The sequence below is a fragment of the Thunnus maccoyii genome, chromosome 10, assembly GCF_910596095.1.
Source record: "Thunnus maccoyii chromosome 10, fThuMac1.1, whole genome shotgun sequence".
Taxonomy (NCBI): Eukaryota; Metazoa; Chordata; class Actinopteri; order Scombriformes; family Scombridae; genus Thunnus; species Thunnus maccoyii.
The window spans coordinates 16733621-16750466 of record NC_056542.1 but is presented as its reverse complement, the minus strand read 5'-3'; the positions used below and the strand labels follow the sequence as shown (position 1 = coordinate 16750466).

At 41.0% G+C, this 16846-nt stretch overlaps 2 protein-coding genes across 9 annotated transcripts; one reads left to right on the top strand and one right to left on the bottom strand.

Moving 5' to 3' along the window:
- Positions 1 to 80: 80 nt before the first annotated feature.
- LOC121905841 (transmembrane protein 244-like) lies at positions 81 to 5186 on the bottom strand. 3 transcript variants are annotated; one of them, XM_042424385.1, is made up of 6 exons: positions 4438 to 5186; positions 1945 to 2030; positions 936 to 1009; positions 719 to 844; positions 583 to 627; positions 81 to 496 (listed from the first exon to the last, which is right to left on the bottom strand). In XM_042424385.1, exons 1-6 carry the CDS (start codon positions 4477 to 4479, stop codon positions 402 to 404), a joined length of 468 nt encoding a protein of 155 aa, XP_042280319.1. In that variant the 5' UTR covers positions 4480 to 5186; the 3' UTR covers positions 81 to 401. The 3 variants fall into 3 exon arrangements, with proteins under 3 accessions (XP_042280319.1, XP_042280320.1, XP_042280321.1); XM_042424386.1 differs by lacking the exon at positions 4438 to 5186 and adding an exon at positions 2503 to 2633; XM_042424387.1 differs by lacking the exon at positions 4438 to 5186 and adding an exon at positions 2161 to 2496.
- On the top strand, positions 3441 to 15508 carry l3mbtl1b (L3MBTL histone methyl-lysine binding protein 1b). Of its 6 annotated transcripts, none has more exons than XM_042424379.1 (22): positions 3441 to 3857; positions 5308 to 5442; positions 6065 to 6254; positions 6377 to 6590; positions 6685 to 6814; positions 7041 to 7092; positions 7745 to 7839; positions 7930 to 8034; positions 8165 to 8300; positions 8400 to 8491; positions 8583 to 8734; positions 9724 to 9827; positions 10288 to 10373; positions 10466 to 10576; positions 10666 to 10780; positions 11002 to 11101; positions 11667 to 11861; positions 11983 to 12084; positions 12165 to 12229; positions 12324 to 12496; positions 12790 to 12852; positions 14030 to 15508. In XM_042424379.1, exons 2-22 carry the CDS (start codon positions 5332 to 5334, stop codon positions 14156 to 14158), a joined length of 2520 nt encoding a protein of 839 aa, XP_042280313.1. In that variant the 5' UTR covers positions 3441 to 3857; positions 5308 to 5331; the 3' UTR covers positions 14159 to 15508. The 6 variants fall into 6 exon arrangements, with proteins under 6 accessions (XP_042280313.1, XP_042280310.1, XP_042280309.1 ...); XM_042424376.1 differs by having other exon boundaries at positions 3442 to 3700; positions 6065 to 6260; XM_042424375.1 differs by having other exon boundaries at positions 3443 to 3857; positions 6065 to 6260.
- The last annotated feature ends 1338 nt before the right edge of the window (positions 15509 to 16846 follow it).

Sequence of the window (16846 nt, the reverse complement as noted above, 5' to 3'; positions counted from 1 at the left end):
ATTTCTTTAAAATATACAACAAGCATGTATTGCAACATTCCCATTCAGCTATTACATTCACAGCTTACAAAGGTACAGAGAAAATACTGCCTTTAAAGTCTGCACGGTGACAAGAGGCACTGTGCGTCACAAACAAAATACAGAGAACATCTCCTTGTGGCATTTACATAAAAAACAATAGCATGCCAGTCTGTTGGCAACTCCTGATACACAAATTGGTCCCAGCTCTGACTTTATGGTGAGGAAATGTCTTTTTTTAGTGACAAACAGAAAAAGCCCATCACCATGGAGAATCTAATGGGTGTCTCCAGGAAGAGAGCATCTGGTCTGATCCTTTCTACCCCATTTCACAGGACTGAGAATAAAACAGTTTATACACACACAGAGCAGCTTTCTGTCTGTTAGTAGATGCTGAAAGAAGCGTAGCTCTGGTCGCTCTGGCAGGTGAAGTAAGCTGTCAGCTGACCATTGCAGATCATCAGAAACAAGCCGCTACCTATGAAACAACAATAATGTACAGAATTTAAAAGAACTGATTTCAGAAATGCAATTATTTACAGGGAAGTTGACAATTTGTTTTACCTAAGGCCAGCCACCACTGCCACACCATGGGAAACTCCAACATCACTGCAATATAGAAAAAAACAACACATTCAGCATTTTTTTGAGTGTACATGTGTAGATGTACTGGGGTTTTTTTTGTTTTTTTTGTGCTCACCCAAACTGGTGATAAGTACATGCAGTAGAGTCACAGTGAGGGCGTAGTCCCACACTCGCCTCTTAACCACTGCAGCAAACAAAAGGCCGCTACAAAAGTAGGTGAGCTCCAAGGATAAGAGGTTCACTGCAGGAGACCGATACAGTGAGAAAACACATGAGCAGACAAAAAGTTTACTCTCATTTGTGATCGTGTTGACCGAATTACGTGTGCTCACCCAAATATTTGGAGTTGGATTCAGTAGGCTCGGTCTTAAAGTCAAATGGAATCAGTCCATCAAAGTGATCCAACCTGTATGAAGTTAGAACTGGGTTAAATATCCAAAAAGGAGGAAAAATGACCACCAGCTATTGCAAAAAAGAGACTGCAAAGGTGGATCCATCACTGAACCCTCTATGGGATACTGGAGATAAATAAACTGTTGTGCTCCTATTATTGTATCTATCTCATCACCATCAATTACCCATTAAGCACATACTGCAGACTACACATGAAACTATATTTATCATACACACAAAAACAGCACTGACTGCTCCAGGTTACCTGTATATGACTGTAGTAGTTTTGACAATTAAAAATATATATACACTCACTGAGTAGTTTATTAGGGACACCTGCAACAGCTCTGCCATAAAATCTACTTTTACGAAGCTTATACATTTTCAGTTTTTGTTGACATTGTCAGAAAAGTGATAATTCATTTATTATTGAGGTCATAGTGGGTGGTGGAGGTGTACTGGGGTGCATTATATCGAAAAGTGCCTCTAATATTTTGTCCACCCCTTTAACATATATGAGAAAGGCAAATTTTTAGGAAAAATAAATATAAGCTACAAAAAAAGTAGAATTTATGGCCGAGCTGTTGTATTGGATTGCATTAGATTACACAGATGTTCCAAATAAAATGCTGTTAGTGTATATTTAAGATTTTACTTATGAATGCGCAATATCAACTGAAAAAAGTACATTTTGGACACCACAAAAAATGGCATCTGGATTAGATAATGATGCAGAACATATCTTAATAACCGAAGAATTTAAACTGACACGTTGTTCTTAAATTATAGTCTATAATAAAGGAACCACCTTTGTAGCAGTGTTTGAACTTGTTCCATTATTGACTATCCCCTGTTGATTGTGGAAGACTTGTGCTATGGAAATACTGTTACGATATTCTGTTTGCATATGTGCCAGTGCGCATGTGTGTGTGTTAGGTGGCTCCTCACCTGAAGGCACCGAAACACACGCTGCCAATCATGTAGAAAAGAGAGTAAAATATGAGCAGACACAGCAGCAGGTTGAAGAGCACGGTCTGTGGTGGTGGTGTGGGGGGTGGGGGTGGTGGGGGAGAAGGGAGTCATTATTTCACAACAGTATAATCCGTCATGTAGGCAACACCACATATTTTCCCAACCCTAACGCAACATTTACCAAACACCAACCTGGACCTGTGTGTGTGCGGCCCTGCATATTACAGGCTGCAGAGGGAGGGGTGAGCGCTGTAGGTAAGCAGGCAGACAGCAACTCTAACGTTGCTACAAAACCTGCTCCATACACTTTGGATTAGAATAATTGAGGAATTATGTAGTTTATATTCTATTAAAACCCGACAGCTGTTAAACCACAGACACCCTCTCACGTGACGTGTCATCTTCATTATTTTTTATCGCACATGATTTCCCCCCTCAGTCGATCGACAGACGATCCGATCGGACAGTTTTATTAGCCGCCTGCTGAGCAGCAGAGCTGCAGGTCACATCCTGACACATTAGTTGCCCTCTTACCTTCGAGTCGACCGCTTTGCCTTTGAATGCCATCTCATGATTCGTACATGATGTTATATTACAGAATAATCCAGGGCTGCTGCATGCTGCACGACCCGGTTAATCCCCCCCCCAGAAAGTGGACTTCTTCTGCCATCTAGCGACAAATACAAGACAAGAACCGGAGCCGCCGCCGCCGCTTGCTGCTGCTGCTGCTGCTTTACCAGCCGACCACTGAACTCACCTCACCTCGAAACACGGCGGCCTTTGTTGACTGAAATAAGGACTTTTCTCACAGTTTACCTGTTATACAGCACATAAACATATAGCTATAGGTGTTATAGCGATTTGGTGTTTCATTAACCGTGTTTTTTCAGCAATATTATGGCTAAACTGGTCCACAAGATCTCCATAACCGCCCTTAATGGGAGGGATTGAATACTGCAGGTTAGCTGGAGATTATTTGCTTCAGTATGAGTTAGTGGACGACTGTAGCGAACCAACCAACACTTCAAATCAATTAAAAGACCCCAGACTGTGAATGATTAAACTGGTAATTCATGAATTAAATTTAAATGGATTTGCTGTCACATCAAAACCATAAACTACATGTAGCAACATCCAAGCAGCCCTGGAAATGCCATGAGATGATCGTAAACCGCAACACACGACTAACTGCCCACATATTTGTGGATTATTTACTCGCAAAATATAACCTTGCAGTGATATTTCAGAGTATTAGACGTGATGTTTCGTTTTAGGGGGTTGATCACAGATTAGCTGTTCATTGTGTCCGGCTTCATTTAACGTTTTTTGATCAGCTTAGCTTCATCAGCCCACACAACCGCAGATGTGTTGTAACTGACAAATCGTGTGTAGCAACGTATTTGGGTCGTTTTGATTCAAAAATATCACTTCGGATGTTTTTTTTACAGGCCTGATTGTTTAACCCTACACTAAACACCGTCGTGTATTGATTAATTATCGCATTTTCTTAAGTGACATCTGCATAAATTGGCCGTAAGACGGTGGCAGAGTGTTAAAAACTGGGAGGAAAACGACCAGTTTGACCACAGAGGGACCAACCGCTCCTCAACGGTCATGGGAGACACTGCGGTTCCTGCGCTTCACTTCTTGGGGGAAAATACTTCTCAGCCTGTTATGAACAAAGAGAAACGAGCTCCAGTCAGTCGGTTGCATTCGTTACATCGGGAGTGAAGTGAGTTTTGGGCGTGTTATAAGTACACACAGGCCTGATATTGACCACCGATTGAAAACTGAACTTTTCCGAGACCCAAAGTTGTCAGGCAGCGCATCTCACACGCATGCGCATCCCTCTATATCCAGCTCTAAATAAGAGTTAAAACAGAAACGAGGTGAGTTCCACAATTTCTAAACACTACGGCTGTTAATACTCATTTATTGCCGTTAACAGTGGCAAAATGTGAAAAACCGGCCTTCGTTTTGCTAGTAAGCGTTAGTTCGCATTATTTCCACTCTGATTTAAAACGGCGAGAATAAATCGTTTTTCAAGTTTCTATTGGAAGAAATTAATCAAGCAACAATGTTGAAGCTCGTAACAGTAGCGCGATGTTATTGTCAGTCTGTCTGCTATTGTGTGAAATATTGGTGTTTTGCAAAATGCCCTTTCCTATTGTTATTAACCGGGAAACTTATTTATTACAGATTGTCCTTAGCTGGTTGCATCCAGTCACAATGCTACGGCTAGCCCCCTAGCAATCCTCCGTCCACTTGAACGGAGTGGAGCTAGCTGGGCTAGCTTCATGTCAGCGCTAGCTAAACCTGGGCTGACATTCCGTGACAAGGGGAAAGTGAAGAAAATAACCAGAGTGAAGGAAAACACCAAGTCAGGAAATTACACAGCAAGCATGTGCTTTTGTTCGACGCGTAGCGGCTTTGCGTGCTTTGTTTAAATAGGTAACTTGAGTAATTTACATAGTTTAAACGTGTTGGTGGCCTCTTCCTATGCTCCGCCATTTTGTATAAGACGAATGCTAATCATGGGCGCTCTTACATACACTTTATTTATGGCGAGAATAAAACTGAGGTATTTAGTGTAAAGTCAAACTTAATCATCATCCATTAGCTCGGGCTGTTGGTTACTTTTCACATGGTTATGGCCTCCGAGCGTACAGAAAATATCACCTTAATTCAGTGTTGAACATGCGTCAAGACTAAAACGTTATATCGCAATATTAGTCGGATTAAAACGATTTTAAGTTTGGCTAGTCAGTGCAGAAAACAGTGTTCTCCTTAAAATTGATTAACAAATTACCCCCACAGTTGCCCATAACCAGGCAAACAGCCGGTTTTAAGAGATACTGTTAAAACAAGGAAAAGATGAACTTGTGTGGTAAACTTAAAGTTGAGACATCTTTCATCGTGTTTGTCAATGATCTGGATGAAGGTTCATCCTAATGGGGCCGTTTGTGCACCTATTTCCTGGTTAGTTGACCAGCAAAACAATATTATTATTGACTGTTTTGTCTGAAATCGAAGTGCATGGTGTATCCTGCAAGCCAGCACACAGTCGCCATCTAGCGGTGATGTTGCGAAATACTGTTTACAAGTGCAGGTATAAATTGCATTTGGAGTTGGGAGCACTTCGTTGGTAAAACCACACAGCGGCTGCTACACTGTGATAGTCTCACACTGCCAACACAGACGAATAATGGCATCACTGAGGTCAGAGATGTGGGCTGAACCTCTTTTTTTAAACACCCGTGTTATATTTTGATCATTTGCAACACCTTTATGTCAATATATGGCAATGTTGTTGATGTGACTGTTGTTATGTCATCGCAGGTTGGGGATATCAGAGGAGTGGGAATGACTGACACTCCACCCAGTGATGGTCCCTCCCAGGGAGCTGAGTTTGACATGATGGGTGCTCTGGACTGGAAGGATGGTATTGCCACATTGCCAGGCAGTGACATCAGGGTAAGATTAATGGCCAGCTATTTTGATAATCGATGAATTGTTCTGAGTAATTTTTTAAGAAGGAAATTTCCAAATTCTTTGATTCCAGCTTCTTAAATGTGAATATTTTCTGGTTTCTTTAGTCTTCTATGATAGTAAACTGAATATCTTTGGGTTGTGGACTGTTGGTCGGGACAAAACAAGACATTTGAGGACGTCACCTTGGGCTTTGGGAAACGGTGATAAACATTTTTCGCCATTTTATGAACCAAACAACTAATCGATTAATCAGGAAAATAGTCGTCAGATTAATTGATAATGAAAATAATTGTTAGATGCAGCCCTATCTGGGATCATCCTCTATTATGTAAACAACGGTGTATGTGTGACCACATAGAAATCTATATGAGCAAGTTTTCCCACATTGTTGCCTGAAGTAAAGATCACCTTCACTTACTATAAAAATAAATGCATTTTCTATGAAGTGAAACATTAACTTTCAGGGGAATCAGGCCGTCAATCTCAAATATAACTGATCAGGGGACCAGGTGAATCAGAATTTGGGTGGCTTAGGACCTTGGTTCAATAATTTCTTAGAGGAACCCTGATGAGTATATTCTTTCTCCCCCCCTGTGTTTTTCAGTTTCGCATGACAGAGTTTGGTACTCTGGAGATTGTCACAGACCTTGAGGTCAAAGGACAGGAGGCAGAGCCTAAATGTGAGACCTTGGACCCAGCACCTTCTCACAGTCCCACCCCTCCACCAGAGGGCCAATCACAGACTGGCACAGCCGCAGCTCCGGCCAATCAGAGTCAGTCAGGATCATCTCAAGGTAAAGGTATGACGGCACATGTTTAACCCTTACAGAATTGTTATTAGATAGTATTGCAGTGTTTATCTTTTATACTCTACTTTTATGCAGTGAACAACACTTCCTTCTTCTCTGTCCTCTAGCTCCTGGTCCTGTTCTCCTGTCTTTAGAGGAGGGCCCCAGTATGGAGGGCCCCAGTGTGGAGGTTGGTCCAAGTGTTGAAGTTGGCTCCAGTGGTGTCATGGGCTCAAACAGGGACCTGGCAAGGTGCAGGGCCTGTGGTGGGCATGCTCCCCGGGCTGCCCTCCTTCAGGGCAAGTTCTGTAGCTCCATTTGTGCCCAGCCCTCCAGTGGCAGGTAAATCACACATCTTGTATTCTTCAATGCCACGTTGTTGACTTTTAGGGTATTATGGTATGTCGTTCTATCATGAAACAAATCCTTTGTACAGATCATCTCCAGGGGAAGCACGGGAGAGTCAGGCAGTTGAAGGTGAGAGGCTGGGTAAACGTGTGCGCAAAAAGAGGAAGATCTATATGGATTCTGGTGATGAAGAGGAAGATAACCAAGAGGAACCAGAGGTAAGGAGCATACCCTCAACATCTGCCACTAATGTTGCCAGGGCTACAGGCCACTTTAGTGTTGCTGTAATTACAAAGGTTTTGCAAACAAAATACCTCCTTCTGTAATTTTCCTATTCTTATCGTTGCTCTCTTCATCTTTAAGTCAAGAAAACGCAAATGCTGAGGGGGAAAAAATGTGATAGTGCTAATTATTAACACACTTCTTTTGTTTCACCTTTTGTAGGAAAAAGCCAAGACGACCAAAGGCAGGAGAGGTCCCAAAATTGCCAAACTTGGTATGTTAGATTGCTACTACTGTAAAGACAGGAAGTGAGGGAGGGATTAAGAGAAATGTGTAGCCTGTCTCATGTGTCTGTAAATCCTTTTAAACGTCTCTAACTAGTTGACATAATGCTACCTCAAATCCAGTCTTTACATAGCTAAAAACAACATTATGTTTTGTTTGTCTTAGTTCTTTGCTGCGCTGTTCTTCTTGTAAGGAGTTAAACCAGTCATGCAGACTGTCTTCTGATGTGTCATCAGTTGCTTTTCATGTCAGATTTGTATTGTTGGAAATTTTGTCTTATTTTCATTTCTACTTGGCATTTAAAATTTCTCTAAAAAATCTTTTTTAAAGTATTTTTCTTTTAGTTAACATTTAGAGGCACTTAAATTGAGGAGTCTTATTAATGTTATAGGCATCTGCATCTGTAACAAAAGTTACAGGAACAGAATAAAACATTTTTTGCTCCTAATAATCTGGTCACATGTATTTCTGTAACACTGAAACTTGGCTGATCTAAACCTGAATAACAGTCTTAAGCAAGAGGGAAAGGTTTATCTGCAAAAAATGTTTCTCATGAGTGTCATGTGATTACACTTGAGTGTTTCAAATCTAAACATTGGCTGAGACATTTATTGTTAACTTCTTTTGTGACCCTCCCCCAGTGACTGCCGCGCCCAATAAGAAACGAGCGTGGAGCTGGCCTGCTTACCTGGAAGAGGAGAGGGCCATTGCTGCTCCTGTCAAACTATTTAAAGAGGTATTTATGTTTTCAAGTATAATCAAATGGTTTTGTTTATGGAGCTCCTCTTAAGCAGCCAAACCATGACTGTTTCTGTTTGTCTTGCAGCATCAGTCATTTCCTCAAAGCAGAAACAGTTTTAAAGTGGGAATGAAGCTGGAGGGTCTGGACCCGTGTCACCCGTCTCTGTTCTGTGTGCTCACTGTTGCAGAGGTACGGGTGCTACTGTTTGTTTATGGCTTTGGTTTCACAAAGGTTTAAACACCCTGTATACAGTATCTTTATCTCTACCTGTAACTAAGGGTTTCACTCTCTCCTCTTGTTTCTTGTCTTCCTGTATCAGATTCAAGGCTATAGGGTACGGCTCCACTTTGATGGCTACCCAGAATGCTACGACTTCTGGGCCAACGCCGACTCGTGGGATATGAAACCTGCAGGCTGGTGCGAGAAGAATGGACATAAGTTATTGTTGCCTAAAGGTAGTCACACACACTAATAATGGTCTTACAAATAACCATTAAATTAGTGTTTTTTAGTAAAACTCAGCATCAACCCTTCTGAGTAACTTTCTCTTGTAGGTTGTAAGGATGGAGAGTTTAATTGGAGCATGTATGTGAAGAACTGCAGGGGTCAGCTGGCCCCCAAACACCTTTTCAAGAGCCTAAACACAGTGAGTATCAAGCACAAGTGTTTTTTTTTCTTGTATTGCTAATTCACAGGCTAAATGTGTTTGTTTATTTTATGTTTTTTTAATCTTTTAGTCTGTGACTCCGTCTGGATTTCGAGCGGGGATGAAGTTGGAGGCAGTCGACCGGAAGAACCCTTCGTTGATCTGTGTAGCAACCATCGCAGCTGTAGTTGACAACAGGCTGCTCATTCATTTTGACAACTGGGATGACACATATGATTACTGGTGAGAGTCCAGCAGATGAAGTTATTTACAGCAAGTGTTGCTGGGCTGAGACGGAAAAAGAAGACACGATCAAAGATACTGCTGCAGCTTTAAATCCGAGTGAAATGTGCGGTAGTTAAATGTCTCTATGGCATCAACATTTACTGATTTATTTTTTTTATATATTTATATTATTTTTTTATTTATTTTGGTCAATATTGAGTTCACAATTACTTAACACAGTTACTTATTGACCTTGGAAATATGCATTTAATGAACTTTCTAAAAAATCCAAACAGTGGATTTCCTTGATCTTAAAGCATAATTCAACTGGAAAACAAATAAAAAAAAAAAAAAGAGATGTGTAAAAAAAAAAAAAGAGATAAATGTTTGTCTCATTTTTTAAATAAATAATATATAAATACATTTAAATAATATAAATATAATTTTAAAAAATGATCAAATGTGTTGTACTGCACTGCCACAACCTACTGAAAACTCCTAACATTTGATAACATTAAAAATAAAGTAAGGCTATGTTGTCGGTTTTCCCAAGTTTTAAAAAGGTTGAGAGAGAGAGAGCAGCGGTGGTTGAGCGAGCTAGAGTGTGAATGGAGAGAGGGAGCGGTGGTAGCTAGAACAAAGCCAGTGAATGAGAGAAATAAAACATTTTCTGATTATTTCATGGCAAACGAAGCGAAATGTCCTCCCCTCGTCCTACATTGGTCCTAAATAAATATCGGAGTGATTGCTTGTTTTGTGAATGAAGCGGTACACAAGACAAAACAAGAGCGTCATTGCGAAACAAAATGCAGCACAATAATCATCATATCTCAATTATCTTGTTTTCATAATCATTGGAAGCCTAATTCGTAATTGAAAATAAATGATCACCCAGCCTCAGCCTAAAGGTATTGGAAATTAAAGTGATACGTTTGGAAATTGGACAAACAGTCTGGAAAACTGAGGACATACATGCAGAAAGTCTAACAATGTACTCATTGTTTAAGGTGTGATGCTAGCAGTCCATACATCCATCCTGTGGGTTTCTGTGAAGAGGCCGAGCTAACTCTGACCACTCCAGCTGGTAAGACACAGACCAAGACACACGTGGGTCAGTATAATCTATTTTAATATACTGTAGGGCCCGACTAATGTAGGATCTAACTAACATTATAATATATACTGTATGTGCTAATAAAGATTTACTTGATTCTGCTGCAGATCTGATGAATAATTTCCTGATTTGACTTGTAGAAAATGTTTCTTTTATAGAAAGTATTCTTCTTCTTACATATCTAGCTATCACTTTAGTCGTTACTATCAGAAAGAATGATACAAGTTTCTTACAGTTTGCTCTGATTAGCAGTATTTCTTTATGGATAAATGTATAGAAGCTAGTTTTAATTGTACAGTAATAGAGGAATGCATGCTGCCTGTGAATGCACAGATTGTAGTTTTTGATGGACAGTTCATTGGTGTAACAACACTTTATTTGGCTGCACAGATGTTTTAATGTCTGATTTGTCTTCAGCGACTGACAGATCTGACTTGTCTTTATCTCCTCTCTCCAGAATATAAACAACCTAAGAGTTTCTCATGGGAGAAATATCTGGAAGAGACGGGCACGCAGGCTGCTCCTGCTCGGGCTTTCAAACCGGTATGTTTCACACACTCACACACACACACACACACACACACACACACGTGCACAAAGATGTATAATTTTTTTATCATGCTCTGTGCTTGCAGCGGCCTCCACACGGCTTCCAGATTGGGATGAAAGTGGAAGCTGTGGATAAAAGGAACCCCATGCTCATCCGTGTAACAACTATAGCAGACACAGAGGACCACCGACTGAAGGTTCAAGATGTCTCCTTGTCAAGATGTTCTTTGATACTTGTGTCTGTGCTCGGCTTCCGTCTAATCTGCTGTCTGATTTTCTGATCTAGATCCACTTTGATGGCTGGAGTTCAGAGTACGACTACTGGGTGGAGACAGACTGCCCTGATCTGCACCCTGTAGGGTGGTGTCAGAAAACTGGACACCCTCTACAATATCCTAACGGTGAGACACAGTGTGACTCTTCCCATCTTTCCTGCCAAATAGTCGGTGAGGTCAGCTGAGGATCCAAAATTGTAATTTCAACAGAGGAGTCGGCACAGTTTTTCTCTGCCTTCATTTAACTTCTGCATGTAATCTATAATGAATACAAAATGGAAATGGTCTTGCAGTTGTTTGCATAGTTTGAACACTCCCTTGTGTGTGTGTGTGTGTGTATATTTCAGGCTCCAGTGATGTATTGAGTGCCCCAGGGCAAGGATGTCCTACTCCAGGATGCAACGGGGTCGGCCACATCAGAGGACCTCGCTATGGGACCCACTACACGTCAGTAGCACTCACACTGCTTGCGCTTTCAGAAGCGCTTCTTTTCTCCTTGTGTCTGTGTTTCATATCGCTGCTCCTTCTAAGACATAGTAAATTCCTTTTTGTCTAAATGAACCAAACGGCTGCTACTTAACACACTTTCATAATGTTGCAATTCTATTTTAAAATACTTGATAAAAGAAAAGTTTGTGAATTTCTTATTTTCTACATTCTTATTTCATTTTCTGTCCTACCACTGCTGCTCAAACAGCACGTTACTGGTGCAAAGCTTTCATCTTATCTTGTTTTTGTAAATGTTTGCGTTCTGTGTGTATGATAAGTACAGGAGGAGAAGAAAGAGTCTTAGTGTTCTTAAATGTCATTTATGCTTGTGTGGGCTGCCGGCTGTGTAGATGTGTTGCGTGCGTGTGTGGGGGGCCTAATGCGATTTTAGCTGCTTTTCCCTCTTATTCAGTCTGACTTATTTATTGCAGAAGATGAGAAGTAAAAAGTGAATATTCCGTCTCATTCAGTTATGAAATGAAGGTTTGTTTTAGGTAAAGTTTTTGTGGTTTTGTGTGTGCAGTCAGGTGAGCTGTCCCTACTCGGAAATGAATCTGAACAAAGAGGGCTTGCTGCCAGACCGTCTCAGCGGAGAGCGACCTCTCACCCTCAGTGGACCTCATCCCCGCGGGCGACGCCCTGACCCTCACACAAACACTACTACGCAGACCTCCTCAACGCCAGATCAGCCTGAAGGAGCTGAAGACTCCCAGAACAGGTTTGCTGAACTCGTACAACGCTGACAGCCTGAACACACTCCCAAGAGAACTGCTATCAGTGTTTTACATGTAACTCTATCCAGTGGTCTGTACCTGAGAGCGGGTTATCTGTGTTGCTAGGAAACCAGTGACCGTGGAAGCTGAGCGTTCAGGACGCAATAGCCAGTCAGAGCCACCAGGCGCCGCCAGTGAGCAAAGCCAAAATGGAACCAGACCTAAAAGGTATCTGAAACCTGTTCACTGTAATAGATGTGTTTGTATTAGTGAAACACTTCTAACTTTTATGTTGTTGTCTCCTTCAGGACTGCTCCAGTTCCCAAATACCTGAAAATGCACTATGTTAAAGAGGAAATTGGTGATGGTAAAGGTGCGTGTGTGTAAAATAGGATGTAAAATAAAGGCTATACATCACCACCTCACCCTCACTGACTGCCGTCTCCCCTCCTCTGTCCTCTTTGCAGCCTCGCCAGACGCCATCTCTCTCCAGCAGGCTCTCCACGAGTCTGTGTTTTCCCCCGGCATCTCTGCCTCTCCCCCCCACCGGGTGGCTCTCTGCTGGGACAAACACTGCCAGCTGCTGCCTGAGGTCCTGGGGCTGACTGCCAAGAGAGTGGCCACATGGAGCGCTGAGGAGGTCAGACATGCTTACTCGCTCACACTGCGCCAACACATGAAAAGCAGACATTCATTCACTTATCCGACAGGAAGGCATCTGATTATTCAACGAAACCGCTACCGTGCATGAATACTTAACGAGAGCTTTTATTGTCGTTAGCCAGAATTGGTCGTCTCTCTCTGTGCCTGTCAGGTTTAAAAATGAAGTTTCCATAAAGACAAACCGGCACTTTGATCCGTAGATAAACATTTATTGAGTTAAACAGCTTGAATGTTGCAGCCTGTCACAGCTCTATGTCTCTTTTTTATTAGGTGGCTGGTTTTGTCAAAGGACTCCCAGGATGTAAAGAACATGCTGCTACATTTAAAACAGAGGTAAGAGCCTCATCTCACATATGTGATTTGGGAGAACTGCTTTTACGCAGATTGGAAATGGTGAAAGCGTCACGTTTCACAAACGATTGCGAACACATAGCAGATGACTCTGCAAGTCCTACAGCGCTCTCAAATACTCATGCACGAATCATAAGTATTGTTTGTTTTGATCAGTGAAACATGTCAAAACAAACAGGAGAGAAAATGATCTCAAGTTGGAAATCGCAGCTCACATATGGCAGCTTTTCATGAAATGGGCCAAACTCACAAAGTCTCCAGATTAGTGCCAGATTAGGGTTCACCCAGGGCTGGTTTTAACAATCAGTCAGCTTTTTTGGAATATATCCTGCCAAAATGAAAAAGGTTGTTCTTTAACTTTCTGATTCGCCTGCTGTCCATCAAGTTACTTGTTAAAAAGACACCTCTCTCTTCATCAATGAAAAGAGAAGCAGAGAGAAAAAACAGTGAGGCTAAATGTACTTATTTAAATATATGTTAAGAAACACGCTCAACTCTTCTGATTTGAGTGCATGGCTGCCAGAACCTCAAAACTGACACATGAGGCATGTCTACACAAGCACTGTGTTTACTGATCAATTCAATATTTACTGCATGTAATGCTGCCAGCCGTGTGAACTCTGAAGAAATGGTGTGCAGACTTTTCATTTGCCTTAGTGGTTTTCGCTGTGTAGCTATGTGTAATTATATGCCCACATCTTCTAAAATTTACATATATTACACATGTTAATGAGACATCTCTGAAAAGTGTGATTTTTTTTTTTTTTTCTTTTTTCTCCTTTTAGACATTTTGGATTCCTTTTGATTCAACACCAACAGTTTTAATGCTGCCAAAATGATTATATGTCAAACTGTGCATACATTTTTTGTAGATGTACAGTAAAAAATTCACACTGCACACTAATCAGCTGTGAATAAGCCCACTGTGATGACGTGTGCAGTTTATGAGTCAATTAAGTCAATGAGGTTTTTTTTATTATCGTAAAGTCATCTGTGTGCACAGCAGTCACCCACATTTACTTCAGGAAATGCTTTTCAAGTTTTGTATTTGCATTGTTTTATGCTTTACTTTGTTAAATGGAGGATTTCTACAGTTTACATACCTGCTAATTTTCAAATTGAATGATGTTAAATGCTAAATTTGTTTCTTTCTCTTTAGCAAATAGATGGCGAGGCCTTCCTGCTACTCACCCAATCAGACATCGTGAAGATTCTGTCAATCAAGTTAGGTCCAGCCCTGAAGATCTACAACTCCATCCTCATGCTGAAGAACGCCGATGAAGAATAAGGGGGGGGGGGGGAGGGGGTCGCGCCCTCCAGGCTGTTCCCTCAGCTCCGGCTTCATCGACACTCAGCGAAAGACGTTTGACAAAATCAGCCAGAACGGGTTTCATCTCGTTGAGCTCTGTGACGGCGCAGCGAGACAAGAGAAACAAGCGGAAAAGCCGTCAACTTTAAAACGTCCATCTCTTCATCCCCTCTGCTTTCCTCTCTCCATGATGGACACCCCTGAGGGAGAGTTTTACATGACACCATGTGGATTCCTTAACTTATATCGTGTTTGTTTACTGAATCATAAAAAAAAACTACAGGCACCTTCAAGGCTTCTTAGCATTGTACAGTTTGTGAATTGGATTTAGTGTCACTATTCTGTTGCTTTTCCCTTTTTTTTTTATTTAAACTGTAATGAAATGGTGCTTGAGCTCAGAGCAGATGGAACAAGCATCGTTGTTGCTTTTACTCAGCAACAAATTTTTTTCTTTTCTTTTTAAAGCTGCAAAATACAATCGTGAGGTGGAGAGAGGTTTTTGTTTTTTGTTTCTTTTTTAAAAATGTGAAACCCAGTGGAGCAGAAAGCACTATGTAGTTCAGCCTTTCTCCTCTAGATGGAGAGAGCGAGCCACTCCACAGGCCCAGAGGCAGAGAGTTTTGATCATTTCGAGTTTGCTGAAGCTTACATTGAATGGGGGATGGAAAAAACTGTGTGTGTGTGTGTGTGTGTGTGTGTGTGTTTGTGTGTGTGTGTGTGAATGTAAGAAATGAGGGTGTAATTTGTGGCAAGCAGGGCTAAGGGCTAATTGTTAAATCAAGGAAAATTACAGTTTTTTTATGGTGGAATGAGACAACGAAGCAGCTCTGGTCTTCTTTGTCTGCATGTCTTTGGGGGGAAACAGCAAATGAATATGAATGTTAAAAAACAGCTTTTAGTTGTTTTGTTATTGTTTCCTTGACTCCTTATCTTGTTTGTTTCAAATAACCTCCTGTCATTCACATTGTAAATAGTATACAGCTACAAAAGGACTGTCCTCGCTCCCTACAAGATTTTACTCCTGCTCGGTTATGCAAAGGCTTGACATCTGTCGACAGGAAAGGACATTGTGACAGTGAACTGAAAATACGAGCCTCGATTCATACGTAGATTTTGAGAAAAAAAGCAAACAAAAAAAAACAAAACATTGTTAGTGTCTTTGTAAATCAGTGAGTTGGAATGTGTACATCAGCAACTGTTTATATGCAAACAGCTTTTATTTATGTATCTAATTTAAGGGGTAATGGTACGCTGTTTTGGCTCCGAGGTAGCTGTGGCTGTTTGGTGGTGTGTGTGTGTGAATGAGTGAAATAAATGAGATGCACACTGCCTGCTGTCCTCATTTGACCTCAGTCCTTTCACCACACACACACAGATAATCTAAAACTGGTCTTCACAGTTTTGTACTACTTCACTCAACTTTACTTAAATAGCACTTTACACATAACAAACGTTCCTCAGTGCATTACATCACGGGGAAACTACATAAAATGAAATAAAATAGAACTAATAAAATAACTGTCACACAAAGATAAACACCCGCAGAGGCCTCAGAACATGCAGTTAGGCACAGTTAGAGGCCAATGAGTAAAAGAGTGCTTTAAGGTGACTTAAAATCTCAATAGAAGGAGAGAAATGTGGCAGGAACAGGAAATTTCATAGGTTTGGAGCAGCTACAGAGAGCTTGTCACCATATAACACTTATCCTGCATCTGTGGACAGACAGGAGGCTCAGGTCAATGTGATATGGGGACAGGAGCAGAGGCTTGTGGGCAAACAGCAGGCTTTTCAATTGAGTTCTCTATCTAACAAGCCACTGCAGGGAGGCGAGAATATGGTCCCTCCTTGTTAAAACTCTTCCCGCACCTTTTTAAACTAGTTGGTGACAGGATAGAGAAGTCTTAGTGATGCCAAAATATAAAGAGTTGCAGTTACTCTAAGAGGGAGGATATGAAGGTAACTTTCTTCAGGTCAGAGAGACAGAAGTCTTAGTTTTGTTGAAGTTTATCACTGAATCAAATATGACTCACAGGTGGAGGAGAATGCAGGGGTTAAACACTATGACTTCACATTTATTCACAATGAGCTGGAGAGAGTTTGAAGAGCATTTGAGGACTGCCGGTTTGTCGTAGTTATTAGGCTTTAATGGAAGGTAGATCTGTGTGTCATCTGCATAACAGTGATGAGAGGTTGCGTTTTGAGTAACGTGAATTGGTGGAGGGCAACAAAGTACATAACACTGTACTTAAGTACAAGTTTGAGGTACTTGTATTTTACTTGAGTAATTCAATTTTATGCTACTTTGTACTTTATATTACTCCACTACATTCTGGAGGCACATTTTGTACATTTTACTCCACTGTATTTATTTCACAGCTTTAGTTACTTTGCTGATTCAAACTCTCATTATAAAATATAATCAACTAATAAATTATGATGTAATATTATAGATCAAGCTACCAGCAGTATTAAGTAGTTACAACTAGCCCCACATTGCAGCACCAGCTGCAACAGTAAAGTGATGCTTACACATGAATGCATCCATAGTCATAATCTAATAATATATAATGTATGCGATTCTGAAATTCGTTGTTCTGCATAATGAGTACTTTTACTTTTGGTACTTTGTGCATATTTTGCAGCTGATACTTACTGTACTTTTAAGTT

Excerpts from the sequence above, each read along its gene's own strand:
- LOC121905841 (XM_042424385.1), bottom strand. The coding sequence starts at position 4,479 with ATGGCGGAGCATAGGAAGAGGCCACCAACACGTTTAAACTAT. Across the intron at positions 1,010-1,944 it reads GTGTGTTTCGGTGCCTTCAG|GTTGGATCACTTTGATGGAC; the intron begins GTGAGGAGCCAC and ends AACTTCATACAG. Across the intron at positions 628-718 it reads TGTACTTATCACCAGTTTGG|TGATGTTGGAGTTTCCCATG; the intron begins GTGAGCACAAAA and ends TCTATATTGCAG.
- l3mbtl1b (XM_042424376.1), top strand. The coding sequence starts at position 5,332 with ATGACTGACACTCCACCCAGTGATGGTCCCTCCCAGGGAGCTGAGTTT. Across the intron at positions 7,093-7,744 it reads TCCCAAAATTGCCAAACTTG|TGACTGCCGCGCCCAATAAG; the intron begins GTATGTTAGATT and ends ACCCTCCCCCAG. Across the intron at positions 12,497-12,789 it reads CCACATGGAGCGCTGAGGAG|GTGGCTGGTTTTGTCAAAGG; the intron begins GTCAGACATGCT and ends CTTTTTTATTAG.